This window comes from Felis catus, chromosome C1 (assembly GCF_018350175.1).
Source record: "Felis catus isolate Fca126 chromosome C1, F.catus_Fca126_mat1.0, whole genome shotgun sequence".
NCBI lineage: Eukaryota > Metazoa > Chordata > Mammalia > Carnivora > Felidae > Felis > Felis catus.
This window is the reverse complement of record NC_058375.1, coordinates 157739768-157760626: the sequence shown is the minus strand read 5'-3', so window position 1 is coordinate 157760626 and position 20859 is coordinate 157739768. Positions and strand designations below refer to the sequence as shown.

Genomic DNA, 20859 nt, shown 5'->3' with positions numbered 1-20859 from the left:
CCCTGTCCTGATCATAGGGACTCTTGGCCTCAGCTCCTGATTCTTTATTCTACCCTCTCCTAACCTGGGCCTATCTCCCAGGGGTCTTATCTGCCAGGGCTCTGCTGAACTCTTCTTCTCAGACTTAATCTGGTCTTCCTTGTCTCCCAGACACTGCCTGACCCCTCACAGGCCTGCTCTGGCCTGCGGGCACACGATCCAGATGAAAAAGACATCTAAGTCCTAATCTCTGCGGCACTACCAGAAAACTATGTGACTTCAGGCAAGTGGCTGAATGATCTGAGCTCTGTCTCTCTGTGTGTGACACCAGGGGCTGTGTTGGGGCATCTCTAGGGTCTCCTAGGATTCGAAAACTCTAGGAACTGCAGGGTCTCTTTCTTTTCTCCCTTTGCTCTCCATCTTCTAACTCTGTTTCAGGCAAATAAGCAGGAGTGCAAAGTGCCATGACACACAGGGAGGACACCGTTACCTATTTGTAAAGATTACAGCATTTATCTTTATTTGCACTGCATTGTGAAGTTTACGGACTAAGGCGGCATGTTCGGAATCTTGTCTTACGTCTGCGTAGCCGGGTTCCCAGCATTTGAAGGGAGCTCCTCCACGTAAGCGGCAGGAAAATGACCCCTTTTTCCGTTCAAAGAACCAAACCACCATCCTTCTTCTTCTTTCTTGTATATAGTCACAATGTCGCCTGTAAAAATGCACATTTAGTTAGACAAACAGGTCTCTGCCATTTAAGCACAAGCCTGAATCCAGTTGGTAAAACAATTTTAAGGAGATTGTGCTTTCAAGGAGTTACTTGTTAGCATCAGTCTCTGCATGTGATTTAGGTAAAGCCAAATTTATTGAACACCTCTGTGTGAAGCAGGCATAATGCAGAGAATATTAAAAAGCATAAGATAATGAGCAATCGAAGTTATGCCATAAAATAGTTTCATTAAAAACAAGTGGCATTGGGGCCCCTGGGTGGCTCAGTCGCTTAAGTGTCCGACTTCAGCTCAGGTCATGACCTCACAGTTCCCGGGTTTGAGCCCCGCATTAGGCTCTGTGCTGATAGCCTGGAGCCTGGAGCCTGCTTTGGATTCTATGTCTCCCTCTCTCTTTGCCTCTCCCCTGCTTGCACTCTGTCTCTCACTCTCTTCTCTCTCTCCCTCAAAAATAAACAAACATCAAAAATTTATAAAAAAAACCCAGAATCATGTTGGATCATATATCCTTCTCATGCTGGATGGCTCACGTCAGATACAGCTTGTCATCAAACTCTTCTCTTGGTGTCTGTGTGTTAAGGGTTTCTCATGTTGGTGGCCAAGACAGTCTGCTATGGTGACTATTATGTCTCAGCTATCAGACTTTTCTTTAGATCGAGACGGCTTCCCTCCATTACATGTGCCAATTTCACAGTCCAAAGTTCCAACTCATAGCTTTGCACAGAAACTTAACTCCCCATTCAGCAATTTTGGTTAAGTTTAATAAAATGTCAACTTGAAGACAATACTTTTTAAAGCAATGATTCAAATAGAATTCCTAAGAAACACATGGCCCTTCTCTAATTCTCTCTCTTTTAACAAATACTATTCTGATATTAATAACCCTAAAAGCTTAACCATAGATGCCCCCAAATACTCTGGCTAAATCCTTCCCTTGTGAGAAAGAGTCCCTCCTCTCTGGCTGCTTTCTGCACATTAGAGTAGAAACATCCACTTCCTTCGTGATGCAAGAGAGCTCCTTGACCTTGAGCATCATTCTGAGGTCATTTTTTAGTCTTTCTTCCATTCATTTTCTTCCCCAGTGATTTTCTTTCTTAGGCAAAGGAGACTGTCCACATCCACCCCTACTATCTCACCTCACTCATAAATCACTTTTTATTCTTAAAGATCATTCCCAGCCTACATTCTACCTCCAATGAATTCTCTCAAGTCAGCAGACTGACACAGTCCACTAACAGGAATTCAAACAAATAATTTAAAATCTTGTTGCCAGCTTTCTGAAGCCTCCAATGGCTCCTTTTATTTAAAGAACTCATTTATAGGGGTGCCTGGGTGACTCTTAGGTCATGATCTCACAGTCATGAGTTCAAGCCCTACGTTGGGCTCTGTGCTGACAGCTCAGAGCCTGGAACCTGCTTGGGATTCTGTGTCTCCCTCTCTCTCTGCCCGCCCCCTCATTCACACTCTGTCTCTCTCTCTCTCTCAAAAATAAATAAACATTAAAAAAATGTTTTAATAAATAAAGAACCCACTTACGAGATAAAGTATAAGTAGACTTTGCTGCCAACAGAGAACTGAAGACAAAGAAGATAATAAGTTTATTGTGTAACTATGCACCTCAAACTCAGGCCCTGGGATCTAGGTGGCATCTGGGAAATGTGTTTTTTATTCACATGGAAAGTGGGAATACAGCATTTCATTTACCTACTGCTGTAGGTAACCTTATGATGATGTGATGAAGAACAAAGTGACTTCTCTAACACTTCCAACTTTAGGTAAAGGCAACATTGATTTAAGATGAACAGAGGAGAGGGTCTACTATATTACCCTTTTTCTTATCTTTATTTCTTTCTGAACTAGAAGGAGAAGTAGTCGCTGAAGAAATCTGACCAGCAAACTGAAAAGGAAGCACCCATTAACCAAGAGCAAAGACATGGTGTCCCTGTTGTATGGCTGCAAAATCCATCACGACTTCCTGTTGGCTCTGGACGCCATGTCCTCCTTGCAGGTAAACAGCTCTCTCCTACAACACAACCCTTTCTCACTAACCATTTCATCTCCAGATCTCAGCTTTAACATCCAAATATGGTTGTTCATCGGACACACAAGGAAAGTTGAGGCTAGTGGCTGTTTCTTATTTAATGCTGAGGTCTAGGTAACCTATGACAGCATACCTTTCCATGTTCATCAAAAATCTGTGACACAGAGAAAGGGGTTGTTTCCTTAGATTGGCCATAAAACTCTGTTCTAAGGGATAAGTGGGAGAAACATTAAGCTGGAAGTCCTCTGACCTGGCTTCTAGAATTCGAGCTTACCCTACGCCATGAAAGGAAGTCATTTCACATTCTTGTGTGTTTAGTTTTCTGAAAAGGAAAAAGGTGAGGCTACTCTTCTAGTAACTTTCCATTACTGACATTCTCGCCCAGGTTAGCCCTGTGATAAAAAGCATGACTCTGGGTTTCTGAGATCAAAGCATGTTCTACCACTTCCTGTAACTTTAGCCAAAGTACTTAACATTTCTATGCCTTAGTCTCCTCAACAATAAAATGGGAATAAATAATAATACTTACCTCACAGGGCTTTTATGAACATTAAATGGGACAATGTGCTTGTAGCAATATCTAGCACTCAGTAAACACGGAATAAGTGTTAGCTATTTTTATTATGTGACTCTTATTTTTGATGTGCTTTATCTTTATTTTCTAAGAACGGTCATTATAAACCTGAAATGATTTGATGTTGTAGTAACTTTTAAGGCTGTTGTAACAAGGACAGGAGTTTTAGTCAAATCAAATGGGAAGGCAGTCAAACTACTTGAAAATGATTCTTACCTTTTTCCAAATTTAATTCATCATCTTGTCTGGCTTGGAAAGAATATAAAGCCTTGCAAAGACCACTGCCGAGCTGGGCCACACCAGACGCTGAAAGTTGGATCCAGTAATAATTAGTAACGCTGTGTCAGTAGGCAAGATGAATATGATGGGAAGCTCTTCAATTATTGAATAGTGTGGTGCTGAGCTTAAATATACTGACATCTTCTTAAAGGGAAAGTTTATAATTTCACATAATCTTCGTTCCTGGGTATAGTAACCATTTATGATATACCTACTGTGTATATGGACTATGTATATTATATAATCGAAAACTATATCATAGTGCGGAAAATAATGAGTCTGGAGAAAAAACAAAGATGACAGTTTAAAGTTGTTTCCCACATGAACTTGTCATCACCAGTTAGCTAGTATGTGTGGTAGTTGAAGCATATTTTGGAAAACATACACCAGTTTTGCCATTCAGGAATAGATCAGAGCCAGCTAGTGCACGTGTCTGTTACCACCCTCCCTAGGTACTGATGGAACTATTTCTTAATGCGATCGCGAGTCTTTAATACACCAAGTGGACCATAACGTCCTGGGTTTTACTGAAACTCTTTTCACCAACTTCTCATCAAGAAACTTGAGAATCAAGGTTATGGTAACTATAGTTAAACAACAAGGGACAATGGTAGGGTGTGTGCGTGTGTGTGTGTGTGAGCTTGTATCTGTGTGTTGAAAGGTGAAATGTGGTGGGTGTGAGCTGGCAAATGGCTAATATAAGGCAGCTGAATAAAGGGAGTAGGTAGGGTTGGGATCACCGTGTTTCTCACAGAAAGGACAGGATTTCCATGGAAGTTTGGAGGAGGTAGTGGAGACAGAACTCACAAGGGTTTGAGGTTGAATGTAAGGACAGCAGATGCAGACTGTCTGAATAACACGGATGCCAGTCATCGAAGGTACCTTCTCATATCATACATTTTTTTCCTCAACCCTCCCCTTTTTGACTCCTTCCCAAATTTTGGATAACATCTGCACAGAAAGCTACAGATACCAACAAATGAATCAGTCCTAACTGAAATGCAAATTTCTTTGAGCTGATATATGCCCAAAGGATTCTGAAAATAAAATGTAAATGTAGCAACGTGCTTTACCGATAGAACCTCCCCCCAGATTATTGTGGGCCTGGGATTACCTGCAGATGAGGCACTCGGGATTCTCTGCCCACCACAAGATGCCCTGCTCACCTTCATCAGAAAAGGCCGAGATATTTTCACATAACTATGTGTCTGTTGCTGTTTAAATTGTTAAAAAAAAAAAAGTCATTTTTAACAACACTGTCATCAAAAGTATTTATGAGAAGTAACTCTTCCACAGCTGTTTTCCTAAGGAATTTGTTTTTTTAATTTTGGGGGGGAGAGTATAAATGAATTATTCAATAGTTTTAAAAACTCTACCATAAAGCTTTCTTATTTCTAAAGCCTTAATATTTTCAGAATTAGACAATTACCGCATTTTACACCCTGTGTTTGCAATTCTGACGTGCACCTCAAGGTCAAATAATAACGTTCACAGCATTACTTCTACAAATTCAACTTTAATTGGCTTTAATGCAAGTGAAATTGCCATGACTCAATCTGCCATGATTGAGAGACCATTTTAGAGCTGGGTTTCATGGAAAAAGTCCCCTTATCACAAGGTGGTTACAGCTCCCCCTTCTGATTGGAAATGGAAAACAGCTGCAAGGTAGAGTGGCCCACATATATGCACATGCTCATTATCAATCCTTATAGTGTATCACCAGGAAAATACACCGGTGTGAATTTTTTAAATTATGCTCACACTTTATCCACGTCATGTACCATGTGAAATGGATGAGACTAGAGTATATCACAAAATCTTACAATTTAGGCACATAGAAATTTTATTCTAGAGGCATGTTCAAAGAATAAAGTTAAGGTATGAGGAAGATGAAGAAGGAATCCACAGAATTATTAGCTCCTCATATTTAGTCCACAAAGAATGTATTCATTTGTGATTAACTCTTGTTACTTCACCCAGAAGGAGTAAGACATAAATTTATCTTAAAATTCCACAACTGGGATTTGGGACATGTGGCACATGTAATTCATAATAGCCTTTTTTGCCCCGGTACTATTTGAAGCCACTCCATACAGCAAACCCAGTCAAGAAATTACAACCAAATCTCTTAAATTTTTACCTTTTCTTTCCACCTGAAGATGGAGTTACTGCAGGGATGGTTGGGTTGAGGTCTTTGCTCAAGTTCTGCTAACACTGATGACAGTTTGTAGGAGTTTGCTTGCAAAAGGTCTAGTTTCAAGTTGGTCTGTGGATACATCATTTGGCCATGTGAGTAAATTTCTAGAACATGAGGTACGACTGGATGGGTAAAGGGATATCAGGATAACTTCCAAGATGACAAAGAGGTCTAGAAAGGTACACACAACTTCATGCAGATAGGCACAGAAAATGCTAAAGGGAGCAAAAAGTGGACACTTTCAGTATTTTAAAGGAAAGGCTTAGTTGTGAAGTGCACAGCGTTCTGGACTCTTCTATACATAGGGTAAACCAGAAACCTTGATAGATATATTACTCAGTATTTTGTGGCAACAAATAGCTTTACTCTGAGCTATTTTCTGCTGAGCAGTGAGAAAGGGAATAATGAGTGTTGATTGCAGAAGGTAGACTTCCAGAGGCCTTGAAGAAAGGATGTTGAACATTGTGCTCAGCATTGTGAACACAACTGAACTTGTATCGATAGAATCCAACTGAAATAGTGTGAGATGGGTTTTGTTGCTGCTGCTGCTGCTGCTGTTATTGTTTTTCTTAAAGAGATTAGGTTTTATATTACCCAACAAGTTTGCAGTAACACTTCTGGACACTGGAAACAATGGTCTGGAGTATCTGAGTATAAAAATACGTGAAGCTAGGGGTGTTTGGGTGGCTCAATCAGTTTAGCATCCTGACTTTTGATTTCGTCTCAGGTCATGATCTCACAGTTTGTGAGTTCGAGCCCCACATCAGGCTCCCTGCTGACAGTGCAGAGCCTGCTTGGGATTCTCTGTCTCCTTCTCTCTCTGCCCCTCCCTCGCTTTCTCTGTCTCTGTCACACACACAAATAAATAGATAAACATTTAAAAAAATAAGTGAAGCTAAAGACACACTCCTAGTTCTGAATTTGACCTCCTGTTCTCCATTTGACCTTGAACTAGAAACTTCGTAATAACTTCTTTGTTAAGCTGTGTTCAGTTAGGGTAAACCAAATAACAGAGTCTAAACATTGGAAGGGGACTGCTTATCCAATCTCTTCCTGACCACTATTTCTTCCTTTTCCACATATCCAGCAGGGGGATTCCTAACCCTAACATTCTTGCCAAGGGACCACAACACCTCCGGTTGGACTGAACTGAACTGAACACCTCTGATCGACTGCACTGTGGGACAGGCTTACCTAAGATGAAACCAAAACCCACCGCACATCTACCATTAGACCTAGTCTGCATCTGAGAGCATCATAGGACAAATCTCCTTCCTCTCCTATGTGGTGCTCCTTCCAGTGTCTGAAGATAGTATCTATTCTAAATATATTCAGTTTCCACAACACTTTCTCCTAGAACATGTGTTATCAACATTCTTCTTTTTTCAAATATGGCACTTGAAGGACAAAGAGGCAATGACTTAGGAAGAATTTAAATGAAACAGAGTTTCCTCCTGCAAGAAACCTTCCCTGGGTAGACTTCGTGTTATCCATCGGATGCAGGGGTGTGTAGCCAAGTTACACGGATATTTGCTATTCACTGCTCAAAGGTTCATATTTACTCCATCATAAGCACCATTAATTCAGGAGCCAGATCCTCCCAGACCTTATACCCTCCACTATGTGGATCAGGCCAGCATGTACCCAGATGATCCCAATACATGTTCTGTGCTGGTAATGATGATGACAAAATTCTATGCAAGAACAACCAAAGAAATAAACTTACAACTTAACACCATCAAAAAATGCTCCATATGACTTTATTTTGGTAAATACTATTTGCATGGAGTTAGAAAACCAAACATTTTGCACTATCACAGAAAATGTTCTACAGACTGCTTTATAATTTCATAAAAACTATAGCCATGTGTCACTGCAAATATGTTAGAGCTCTGTTCCCAAGTGAACAGAATTCAGGCCTTTCTTTCCCTAAGAGTGTTAGGTTTGTTTTTCCAACAGCACCTCCTCTCAAGGAAGCCTCTGCTAAACAATCGATTAAACTGTACCTGGCTATATCTGTCTCCTTTCACCAAAGAACTACTGAAATTACCTGTTTGGACAGAATTATTAGGTACCTGCTTTCACAAGACAGTTAGGCTAGGTACAAGGTAAGGACAGCTGGCCCAGCTTCCTATATCCTACAAAACATTGCTAAAGATTTTATCGCTTCCTGAATTCTTCTCATATTAACCCCAGTCAACTTCCTATTTCTGTAATCATAGCAGAAAACCTGCATCTAGCACACATAGTTCATAGCATCTGTTTGCCTTTATTCCTATATAGAATTCACAGCACTTTGCTAACCTCTCTTTCACCTGGGTTCCTCTGAAGCGGCTGCATTGTCCATCAATCCCACAAATGCCTGGGGGCTGCTGAGGTCCAGGCTCTCAGCAAAAAGGCCCAGAGATGCCTCTCTCCCTGCCCTCTCCTGACAGCACCTCCCCTCCCCTCAGAACAACCTCAGCCTCTGAAGTTTTTTCCCTTTTTCTCAGGAGCTTTTGCCACACACCCAGACTACCCCCCTCACTCTGTGCCTCACATCTTTCCGCTCCCCTGTTATTTTCAGAAGACCGTGATGTTCGCTGAGGGATCAGTGGAAAATGCAATCTTCATAGTTACCAGGTTTTCAGCTCTCCTCTGTGCACTGTGCTGACATTTTCTAACCAACACTATATCCTCACAATAACCTTCTGAAGTAGGGACCAATATCCCCATTTTACAGATGAGAAAACTAAAGTCGTCCCAAGTCACTGTAAATGGCAGGGCTGGATCCAGATCCAGACCTTTCTGAATGCAGGCCCTGGTTGTGGGTTTGTGTGTGTGTGTTTAATCACTTTTCCTAACTGGGTTAAAGTACACGTGGTTTCCAGACCTTGATGGAATTATTCTATTTTGGGGAATTCTATTTTAGGCACAATTCTTTTCCAGGAAGGACACTAAAGCAAACATTTCTAAGTTGAATTTTTCCGGATCCCTCAAACTGCTCGTCAAGGAGGTGACTATAGGAGCTCTCTTCCTAGAATGTTGTATGTCATGAGAAAAGAAAGGCAAAGAGAGGTCAAATGGGCCCCAAAAACAAGCATCCTAAAAATAACTCTTTCATCATTAAACCTAGGAAGGTAGAATCTGCAAATATTTACCTCATCCATTAAGGCCGCTGTGATTCTTTGGCTCTCTGTGTCCAAGAAGGCGGAGTTGCTAGAGTAGGATTTCAGCATTTGTTCCAAACCTAGCAATGAAATGATTCTCTCGGTCACCGCTGTCCATCCTGCCCTGGCGGAACACAGCTGAGAGGGGCCACAGGCAGCGGAACCTGGGCCCAGAGGTGATACCAGGAGGGCTTCCCAATGGCTGAGGCTCTTTCTGCACATAGTTGTTACTAAATTTTACTGAACCAGTGGCCTGTACCTTCATTTAATGAAATTTGAGAAATGCTGGAGTTAAAAAAAATCTTGATTATTATTTTGCAAGATGAGCTTTTGAATCTCCTTGCGGACCCAGTCCGTGGTCCATTCCCAACACTTCCCACAGTGTTAGGCTCTTCCTCACTATGATATTTAGGTTTCTAAACATTTCACTCCCTCGGATTTCCTGACAGGGATTACATTTCAACGTGTCGCTCTGGTCCACATAAGATAAGCTCCACATTCCAGAATCACAAGTGTGGGGTCGTTTTTATTATCCGTATCCCTTTAGAGCTGCTTCACATTCTGACATACCTAGCTTCGTCATTTGGAAGGATAGTTTAAAAAGAAACAAACAAGAACACCAAAAGCTGTGTGCACAGGTTTACCACGTTTTCAACCAAGCAAATTGTCCCTCATTCTAGCCATTTCAGAAACACAGCAATATGCTGCATTTCTGGAAATGGTGACATAGCTCTCTCAAATAGACCAAAGTGTCATTTCCAGCCTGTTTGTGCTCTCCTGTCTTCTTTCCCATTGTTCTTTATTCAGACAAATTAGGTTTGACATAGGATTCTTTAAATGAGATGGTCCCTGCCCCAGTCTGCAAAAGTGGAATCACCCTAACTCTGAAGGAACCCTCCAAGTAGAACACTTATCAGGCCACTCACAGATACAATTACACACCTGCCCGGTCTCTTGAGGCTTTTTCGATATCTTTTTGCAGTCTCAACAGTTTGGATTTTATTGAAGACTCTTGTCGCTCTTTATTCATTGCATTGTTAAGATCTTCTTCCTTTAGGGGGAGAAAATGATGCTTAACAATTTAAGGAGAAAAAAGTAAGGGTTGCTCCCCCTGGCTATACTGATACTTTCACTGATAACTGTATTTAATATTAACTGGACAGGAGAAAAAGAGTAAAAAAATAAATAAATAAAAGTGGGATAACCTTTCGTTTTATACGGATTGTTCTACTGTTCTAGGCCTGCTTACTATGAAAACATCTTGCCCACAGCTTGTCAGTACATAGCCGAGGACTTCCTTAATAGAACACATTATTGTTGAAGGAAAAGCCTTACTATAGTTATTTCATAGTTTCTTGATAAGTAAATTGGTTTTTTGGATACATGTTGCTCTCTATTTGTCTTGGTTCCAGTTAGAGTTCTTTAAACGTCCAATGTAGCATCATGTGTTTACCTTGAACCAGGACTGCCTACGGAGTGGAACAAATATCTGTTGTGTTCTGCTTTCTTGGCCAGCTGCTGGGAACACGTGAGCTCTTCCCAGAATGGGTCTATAATTTAGTCAAGCCTTGAAGCATATCATGAAGAGAGCTAACAATTCAAGGCCACATTCATTCATGAATGGTGCAGACAGGAATGTGTGATTCAGCAAGTGCCAAGGCAAGAAAGTTTCAAGGAGGCTAGAAGACTTCACCAGGAGTTTTCAGTCCAGGGAAAAGAAGTCAAAGGGTACCCCGGGTAGGGGAAATGGCTCAAGCCAAAGGATAGAGGGAGGACTGCAAAAAAAACGTATCAGGAACAATCAACAGACCAGCCATTTGCATGAGCAAACATAGTGGAAGGAAAATTTGTCTTCGTAGTTTAAGCCAGATTTTTGGGCTGAAGTAGAGATTTTATCCTATAAAATGTGAGAAAGTAATAACAATACCTGAACTTTCACATACATTATTTCAAGATCTAAATGAGGGAGAAAAAGAGGATGTTAGGGTCAGGTGGCGAGGGGCTGAATATGAGTGTAGCAGAGGGACAGGAACCCGTGGAGAAAGAGGGGACACCAATGACTGAAGATGGCACTAAAGGAGTCAGGACTTCTCCAATATGGAAGGAGAAAAACCAGGATCCTGAAAGTTGGTGGAGAGATCATCACAAAGAAAGGGAGGCATGAGAATTTAGAGCAAAGCAAACAGCCATTATAGAAATAATGAGCTCTAGATAAAAATATTTATATATTGTGAATTACATATTATTAAAGTATGTATCTTTATTACATATTCTCACAACAACTCTGTGAGGTTGGCTTTATTTCCCCCATTTTACCTGTGACACTCAGAGACAAATGAAGGCCCAAAGGAAACAGCTTGAAACCCCGCTCTTCTGAGTCCCAGTTCTCTTCCCCAACTGCTCCTATACATGCCTGCCCATGGTGGTTGTCACACCCCACATGAGCCCCAATGGAACTGCATGGCTGCCTGCCTCCAACCCTCAGGACTTCCTTGCTGGAGAAATGCACATCACACTCTGGCTCCCATGCCAGGCTGAGACTCCATTTGGGTTGTTTAGGGACACCTATTGTTTACAAATGTATTTCCAGAGATGGATCACTACTGGATCAACTTGAGGCTAGAATATACTGCTGTCTGTTAACTTTCTTAAATTTGTCCCTCTCTTCCAAAGATTTTAGAAAGAAGATCAATACTGAAGGTGGCCTATGAAACTTCAGATACAATCTTCTGAGCATGGCCTTATGGTAACCTTACAAATATTTTCACACTGGTCACCAGCCCCTCAATATCTGTACTCTTACTGGTCTGTCTTACCCTAGTCCATGTACATTTCTTGGCACTAGATATAAACCAGTCTATACTTACTGCTAATGTCTAGTAAGTCAGAATTTGGGGGTGTTTTGCTTTGAGGATATTAAGAAAATCCCATTTACACATTTGGAGATACAATCCGTTCATTTAGACAACAGATATGTAGTCATCAGCTTTGGTACACAGAAGTTCCATAGAAACCCAAAATTTCCATGGGCGTGGCAATTAAAGATAAACTGTCATGGCTGCCTCCTTACATTTCACTGGAAGCCTAATCAAATATTCAAGGAGAATGACCCTTATTTTATTGACAAGTTATTCAATAGGGGCACTTTTTTTAACAGAATAACAAAAATACTTTATTGTACATTTCCCATCTAAGAGGTCACCTATTAAAAAGGATAAAGAAAAAAAAAAGAAGAGCACTTCCCCCATCAAATCTTCCTTTCCACTCCCATTGCTACCTTTGTTACTGCTCTGAGCAGACATTGCTGTTGCTAATTCACTTCACTGTTGCCAGAATAGGGAAAAAAAAAGATTTGATTAAAGAAATAGGTGGCCACTTATGGCTATTTGGAGGATGGGGAGGGAAAAAGCTGGTCAGGCATCATCTTTGTGCCTAATCTGATGGGCTTTCCCCCTCCCTCATCTTTTATTCCCTGCACAGGACTCCTGGGATGTTGACTTCAGCTACACTTTTAATTCTAGAGCAGGACATGACCAGTAGGCTAGTTCCCTATACAAGGAGAAATGAACCTTCCCAGTCTGGACCTTGAAAGTCTGAATGAAATATAGCAGAAGGCACAGGGAGGAGCTATGGGGAATTCTTCCTGCAGATTTTGGTAACTAATGATCAGCTTCTAGAACACTGTAATTAAGGGTAACAAGAGGGGAGCAGAAGACAAAATCTTTGAGGCATGATCCAAGAAGACAAAGAATTTACCCCAAGATAACAAAGAGGTTAGATGATTGATCAGTTCTTAGCAAGTTTCATATAATAGTAGAATCATCCAAATGCTCTCAAAATAAGTTTTTGTAATATGGTTCAAGATTTTCAAAGGCAAAGACCATGAAGAATGTTGATAATGATTTCCACATTTGAGGAGTCATGCCTTTGTATAATCTCCTCCACTTAAATGTGGGCCATACTTATTGACTTGGTTCTAACAAATGGAATACTAAGAGATGTCACTTCTGAGATTAGCTTATGAAGACTAAATTCCATCTTGGACACTCTAGCTCGGTCTCTTTTGGATCACCAGTTCTGGGGGAAGCAGACATTTTGTGACATGTTGTGAACCTCCTATAGGTGGAAAGACCTACATGGCAAGAAGCTGGTATCTCCAGCTGCCAGTCGGGAGGGGCCGGAGGCTTGCCATCAGCCACATGAGCTTAGAAGCAGGTCGTCTCTCAGGAGAGCTTTGACATATCAGCACTCCTGGCTGACACCTTGAGGGTGAAGCCATACCTAGATTCCTGACCCACAGAAACTGTGAGGTAATAAATGCTTGTTTTAACCAGTTATGCTTGGGGGTAATTGTTATGCAACAATAGACATCCAATATGATATACAGTGATTATTTACAGATCATGAAACGTGTCTGCCTGGCATTACTCTTCTATAGAAGACTGAGTATAAAGATTCAGTCTGGAATCCCGTTTAACTTTCCTCCCTTCCAAAGAACACCAAAGACATATTTCTGTTGCCCAGTTTGTAAACCACATACTGTTTTTTATTTATATAGACTATGAAAAAACCAATACTTTCATTTATAATTGATCTCAATTTTTTTTTTCAAAGTGAATCCCTCAATATATGACTAAGGTGCCCCATTAATGGAACTTCCTTCCATTCCATACTTACAAAGTAATCGGTTAATAGGAAGTCAGATTTATTTTCTGTGGATGAGACTGCAGTTTCTTCCATGAGAGCCTGGATGTCTTTTTCAACATCTATCTTGTTGATGGCACAGTGAATCTGAGTGTGACACTGAAAAGCCAAGAAAGCAGAGCAAGTTTACTGAAGAATGTTTCCTGCCAGTTCTTACCATGCATATCAGAAATAGAGAAATCTTTACTACTCACTGTAGTCAGGGTTTGGCCAAAAACAGAAATATGTTGGGTGTACTGGTTTAAGTTATTGTATAAAAGTTTAATTCTTTCCTTCTCCAGCTCCAGGATGCTCTGAAAAGGATGGAAAATGGTGTAAGACTGGCCCGTTGTTGTGCAAAACTAACGTTACCTACCAAGCACTGACACATCCGAAGAAAGTCTGAATGAACTGTTATGTGAGTGCCTCTTGTTTATGCCACATCCAAGCTGCAGTGGGGGGGAGATTGGTGTATTTCCTGTTTAGTCTTATGTAGGATTGGTTTAACTCACATATGTTCCCCAGGCTGTTTTGGTCCAAAAGGTATATAAGGTGATGTTGTGGATTACCTGACATTCACAAAAAAAAAGGGGAGAAAAGGAATAATTTGAAAGGCATCTGTGAGTTCTAGAGAAGGAGAGCGAAGCCCAGTAAAACCCGTATCCATACCTTGGAAGTGCATTTAGGCACTAAATATTTTTAGAACTGTTTATAGTACATACAAGGCATTCTGCTAGCCTCTGCGGGGCAGGTGAATTTAAGGAAACTATTGAAAAGAGCAGAGCCCCAAAGTCTGATCAACTCATAATCCTGGCCTAAAATTAGGCCTGGGGGGTCGAAGACCACTGTGTGAAGGTGGGAACATAGCCTTTCCACTTTGTGTGGAATGACAAAAATTCTACTCCTAGAGTCTCGTAACTTTTACCTAAGAAGGGTAAACAAAGGGATGTCACATTTCCCTTGTTGGTCTTAAGATTTTAGAAAAAGTTAGTTATTAGGCTTTTGCCACTCACTGCTAGCTGGGCTGCTGATTGTTTTGAGGGAGTGCAGGGAAATTCAGCTGCTAGGCATTGTGTGAGAAGGCTGGGCCAGATGGGATTCCTAGGCCATGTAGGGGAGGAGGGAGGCTGCTGGGTATGTGCACAGAGGACTTTGGGCTTTGATGGAGGTGGCAGGTGCCCAAGACCACATGCTCATCATCCCATTTTTGTAAGGACAAAGCCTGGGCGTCCCTGCTTTGTTCAGAGGTCAGGTTGGTTGCTCTCACGCCCACCATCCCACCCAACTCCATGCCACACGATAAAGAGGACTCAGCAGTAGTCTTTCATGAAGAAGGCTTTGGTCAAATTGGTGGGTAGCATTTCCATAGGAAGTAAGAAGGTCAAGTCCTTCTCAAGGCCTTTGGCAGGGTGGGGGTAGTGCAGGGGGGTGGTCACAAAGATCATTGGGTTCTCCCATCTGCCTCTCTAGGCACATCTATAGGGCCCACTGACCTAATACAGTATGGCAGTCCTTTATATCCCTGTGGTAGATCACATTCACATTCAGTTGTTATTTTATCTATGGTGTATAGTCACTTTAAACTTTTGTAAAAATTTATTTTTTTTACATTGTGGTAAAACTTGCATAACATAAAACTTACCATTTTAACCACTTTGGAAATTTTTTTTTTGATGTTTATTTGTTTTTGAGACAGAGAGAAACAGAGCGTGAGGGAGGGAGGGAGGGGCAGAGAGAAGGAGACACAGATTCCGAAGCAGGCTCCGGGTTCTGAGCTGTCAGCGTAGAGCTTGATGTGGGGCTCGAACCTACGAGCTGTGAGATCATGACCTGAGCCGAAGTCAGACACTTGACCGACTGAGCCACCCAGGCGCCCCTTAACCACTTTTAAGTGTACACATCAGTGTCATTAAGTACATTCAACATTGTTGTGCGACTATAGTTATCATCCATCTCCAGAACTTTTTTCATCTTGCGAAACTGAAACTCTACCCATTAAGCCAAATTCCCCATACCCCTTTTTCCATACCCCCTGTCAATCATCATTCTACTTTATGTCTTCTATGAATTTGACTACCTTCGGTATCTCACATAAGAGGAATCATATAAATTTTGTCCTTTTGTGTCTGGCTTATTTCACCTAGCATGAAGTCTTCAAGTTTTACCCATGTAGCATGTGACAGAATGGCCTTCCTTTTTAAGGCTGAATAATATTCCATTCTATGTATATTCCATGTTTTGTTTATTGGTATATAGTCATTTTAACACTGCTATTAAATGCAAGTAGTAAAAAACTCAGGCAGTAACTATGAAAATTTATGCCGATCACATGAAAATTTCAATTCTGTGCCAAGTGTCATGACATTCTTGAAGCAAGAAGCCAGAGCTCTGCTCTCCATGGCCACTTCTTTATTGAGTCAGAATCTATACAACTTTTATAAGTCAGTGGGAGAAAAATGCCTTTGTTTCTGTTCTTAGTCTCCTGAGTCTGTCTTCAATACTGTCAGGCACCAGCCATGAAAGTGGTTGTGTGCCCTCAGTTTCCCAGATATAGGATTAAAGACACAGAAAAGTAGCCTATCCAATGTATTGCTTCTTCCAAGGACAGAGATATAGGCTTCCTAACCAATCTATAGGACAAATTCTGCTCAGTTGCTTGAACCTCAACTGGAACCATCTTCAATAAGAGACTTTACACCTTAGAGAAAGATTTAGAGAAACACCTGTTCTAGTTTAGCACCATGAACAAAGGACAGGAGAAAAAACAATGTGTTTAAGAACACATTGTATCCTAGTGGGCAGCTGTTTCCTTATTTTGACAAGTGCTGAGCCACTAGCCTCAATTTGAGACTGGAACAACCAGTATCCCTTGGTGGAGATGGTAATGGTTAAGAGATTTTAATTACATTTCAGGGAAATCATTAAAATGATCTATGTTTGCTCATGAAAAGAGGCAGAGATAAATTCCACTGTGCAAAGGGGAAATCCATATCTCATCTAATGAATTATTGCTTTCTATTATCATTTTATTTTTGTATAAAGTGGGTGGCAGAGAAGCAAAATACTCTGAAGCAACTGAAACTGTCCTCCTCTGCTTTTACAATAGTGTGTATGTGGAGAGTATGGTCAGAGTTAGCAGATTTGAAGTCTATCTGCGGCCCAGGCACTGTGAGAATTCATCCTCTTCATTCATTCTTTTTGGTCCTTCTGTCCTAGCCTCCTGGTCTGCACTACCCAAGAAATTTGGACAGATTTCATCTAAATTGCTTTCATAAAACTGATCAAAGAAATACCATGTTCTTTCTAGAGCAAGAACTCTCAAATTTTAGTATGCATAGCAATCACCCAGATGCCTTCCTAAAACCATTCAAAGGTTCTGATTCATCCCATTTAGGGATGATTCCGCTCAGGAATTGGAATTTTAACAAGCATGCTAGCTGCTTTGAAACATTATCTTGGGACTATGAAGGGCCACAAAAAATTTAATTTAAAAGTTATCGGGGAGCCTGAGTGGCTCAGTCGGTTGGGCGGCCGACTTCGGCTCAGGTCACGATCTCGCGGTCCGTGAGTTCGAGCCCCGCGTCAGGCTCTGGGCTGATGGCTCGGAGCCTGGAGCCTGTTTCCGATTCTGTGTCTCCCTCTCTCTCTGCCCCACCCCCGTTCATGCTCTGTCTCTCTCTGTCTCAAAAATAAATAAAAAAAAAAAGTTAAAAAAATTAAAAAAAAATATTTATAATTCTTCCACCTAGAGATAACCCATTAGCATTTTGGTGTATTTCAGTCCATCTAGGTGGCGTGCATGTAAGATTTTTTCTTTCTAATTATCTATCAAATTAGTCAAATTGGTACCCTGTTTTTTCACTTAACTTATACAAAAGCAATTTTTCATGTTGTTAGTCTCCCAAAACACCACTTAATATGGTCTATTTGTGGGATTGCATATAGTGTATTTGATTCGTTTAGCCGTCCTCTTAATGTTAGCCGGCTGAATTGTTTCCTCCCTTTTGTTTTTAATGTATTTTGAGCAGAAATTGGTTTGTTTTTCAGCTATGTTCTCAAGATGGATTTATAGAAAGAAATTTACGTTTTTCAACATGGGTTCTAGGAGAGGATTAAGGCCTAATGTCATAAGGCAGCTTTTTACACCTTGTGAGTGACCATCTGCCCCCCTGCATCTAGATTGGTACCAGTCACTACAACCCTTAGGAGAACTGGGAGCAGTCACTCAGATTATTTTCTGTGTTCTGCGGTTCAGATGAAGAATACTGGTTGAGAAAGTGAACGTTCTTAATGCCCTTGACACTTACTGCAAATAAGTTTCTAAAATAAATAATTCCTTGAGTAAGTTCTGTTAGTACCAAACATTTGGCTCTTGGTAATTCTTACTAGCGTGGCTATTATTTTTCAAAATATATTAAAGATTATTTCTACCAGCTGAACTGTTTTTTCTTGGAGGGTAGGAAATATGACTTGAACATAGTATGGCTATAAATAATAAGACTAATTTTACATGTGGCTTATGGAATTGGTTTCATTACTTCATAACCACATTTGAAACCTCACATTTCTTGGGATCTAGTAAATCCTGCCTCAAATGCAGGTCAATGAATGTTCTCTGAAAGAATTTGTAAATCTAATTTGGAGAGTAAGAAGGGGTAGGAGGATACATTATAGGACATTTGAATGAATTCTTATGCTCCATTTTTACAGAAGATTGGTGGAAGAATGGAGGAAAAAATGAAAATGAGCGAACTTTGTTGTCACATTTCCACCTCCCACACTTACAATAAAATTCCCCTTTAATTCTGCTCAGCCCACTTTTGTTATGTGTCTTTATGAATATAACTTTCTACTTCTGAGTTTGCAAACAATAGTGTAAACACAGTGATATGTGAGTCAGCGACTTGTTGGTGTGGACTGAGTATAAACAAGTCAAGGGAATACAAAATAAGGGAATCGTTCTTGGTTAGGGCCAGGCAAGGATGACTTACTTGGCAGAAGTTGTCTCAAGCGGGTCTGAAAGGCTGGGCTTGACTCAGGAGGCAGAAGGTGGCCCTAAAGAGGCTGCAGTAAAAGGGAGTATGTGAACTAAAAGGGAGAGGGGGTGAAAGATTGGTGGCTGCTGGCATGCTGGTAAAAAATAAACCAGGACACAAGAAGGACGAAAAGAAATCTTTCTTTTCCTCATGGAGATTCTGATTTTGACTTAGATTCTTTGTTAATTGTTTAAAAATAAATGTTTATTCATTTATATATTTTGAGAGAGAGAGATAGAGCATGAGTGGGGACAGGCAGAGAGAGAGGGAGAGAGAGAGAGAGAGAGAGAGAGAGGAGAGAGAGAGAGAGAGAGAGAGAGAGAGAGAGAATCCCAAGCAGGCTCCTCACCATCAGTGCAGAGCCTGATGTGGGTTCAAACCCACAAACCATGAGATCATGACCTGAGCTGAAATCAAGAGTCAGAGGCTTAACTGACTGAACCACCCAGGTGCCCTGACTTAGATTCTAATAAAAAATCTTGAGTCTTAAATATTTTTAAAGCTGAGTTGAAAGGAATTTTTTTTTAAAAAACTTCAAGTGTAATGAACATACAGTTATATTAGTTTCAGGTGTACAATATAGTGATCCAACGAGTCTATACGTGAGTCAGCACTCATCATGTAAGTGTACTCTTTGCTTATAGGGAACTTCACCTATTTCACCCATCTTCCCTCCCCCAATTCTGCTCTGGCAACCACCAATTCGTTCTCTATATTTAAGAGTCTGTGTTTTTGTTTGTCTGCCAAGACATCTTTCAAAATGTAAATAAATGTGTATCTTGTCACCATCAGAGAATCTTTACAAACAAAGAAAATCCTTTCCATGATGCTTCAATATAAAAGTTAAGGCTGCTAAAAGGGGGATGGGTCTGGAGGTCAGGTGTAGGAGGACTCTAATAGGAAGAAAGAAAACTTAGAAAAAAGGAAAGAGAGACCTAGTAAGAGCCTCTGAGAAGGTAGTTATTAAGAGCAGTTATCTAAGACATTTTGAAGGCCAGCTGGATGTCACCTACACCAGACATGGCAGCCATACCGGTTAAGAACCATAATTATCCTCCATTGCCGTGATGTAGAGGTGAGAAGGGTGGAGACATAGAGAAATATTTTTCATATCACCCTTGAAGAGTGTCTGGAAGATGGGATGGGAACAGCAATTTCTCTCCCATAATCTAACAGGGCTTCCAAGGAAGCCAGCCTCTGCGGACAACCACAATGCCACTGAGCAGTCCCAGGGGATGAGGCAAGACCAGAGCCAGTTTGGAGGGCCAGGTTTCAGATGGATAAGGTTGGAAATTAAATCCTTGGCCCTTTCTCACCATCTGCATGTAAAACGTAGTCAACAAAAGCAAGGAAAGTACCAGGACCCTATGTTTGAAGGCGTAAATTAAAGAAGGGTTTATTCTCATTTCTTCCTCTATGGCCTAATTTTTGTCTCTCCTTTAATTTCCCCGTTTTTTCCTAACTGCATCTATCCTACCTTGAAAGTGCAATAACAAGAGACTAAACACGGCTCTTTTATTTCTGCTTGCCCAGCTCCTATTAACGCCGAAGCAGAGAGTAGAGGTTAAGGCTGTGGCATCAGACTGCCTACGTTGAACCTTATTGCCATCTTGGGCAAGTTCCATCATGTCTCTCGGCCTCCACTCCCTCACTATAAATTGAGAATAAAATTATGACCTCTTCAAAATGTTGTGATGAATGCAAAATATAATGCAGTGGATATACTTAACCCAGTGCCTGTCCATAAGCAGCACCTGTTACATGTTGGCCATTATCATCCACACATCACTGTGCTTATCGAATTGTATCGTGATTGCCTCTTTTTGCAACTGTATCTTGCTTTAGACATTTTTTTAACTTAAAATATGGGGAAAAAATAAACCCAAACGTTCATGTTCTTAGCACCCAGAATTGAGAATTATTTAAGCTGGTCATATTTATGTTGACTTTAAAAATAGAGAACCAAGCTATTCAGATATACAGTAGTTAGAGTAAGTTTTAAGCCTGGGTTTTTTTGTGTTTTGTTTTTTGTTTTTTGTTTGTTTTTTGTGGGGTTTTTTTTTTTTTTTGGTCCTCTGCCAGACTGTCCACAAGCTGCGAGGCTGTATGTGGCAGCCTGTTAAATTCCCATTTCCCTCCTCCAACATACATTCAGTCTATATGTATAAGTTTACAAACACACACATAAAAACA

The 20859-nt window shown here is 40.8% G+C and overlaps 1 protein-coding gene across 7 annotated transcripts in view; it reads right to left on the bottom strand.

The window, feature by feature from the left end:
* Positions 1-470: 470 nt before the first annotated feature.
* NOSTRIN (nitric oxide synthase trafficking) overlaps positions 471-20859 on the bottom strand; it is a 58333-nt gene continuing 37944 nt past the window's right edge. For 5 of the 7 annotated variants that reach the window (XM_006935337.4, XM_006935338.4, XM_003990832.4 and 2 more), the window contains 8 exons: positions 13846-13944; positions 13625-13750; positions 9890-9998; positions 8939-9027; positions 5742-5867; positions 4716-4815; positions 3539-3628; positions 471-691 (listed from right to left, as the gene is read on the bottom strand). In XM_006935337.4, the coding sequence (XP_006935399.2) occupies positions 555-691; positions 3539-3628; positions 4716-4815; positions 5742-5867; positions 8939-9027; positions 9890-9998; positions 13625-13750; positions 13846-13944 (876 nt within the window). In that variant the 3' untranslated portion in view covers positions 471-554. Of the gene's footprint in view, positions 692-2204; positions 2282-3538; positions 3629-4715; positions 4816-5741; positions 5868-8938; positions 9028-9889; positions 9999-13624; positions 13751-13845; positions 13945-20859 lie in introns of those variants that run through there. The other 2 variants (XM_019838220.3, XM_019838219.3) reach the window with 2 other exon arrangements.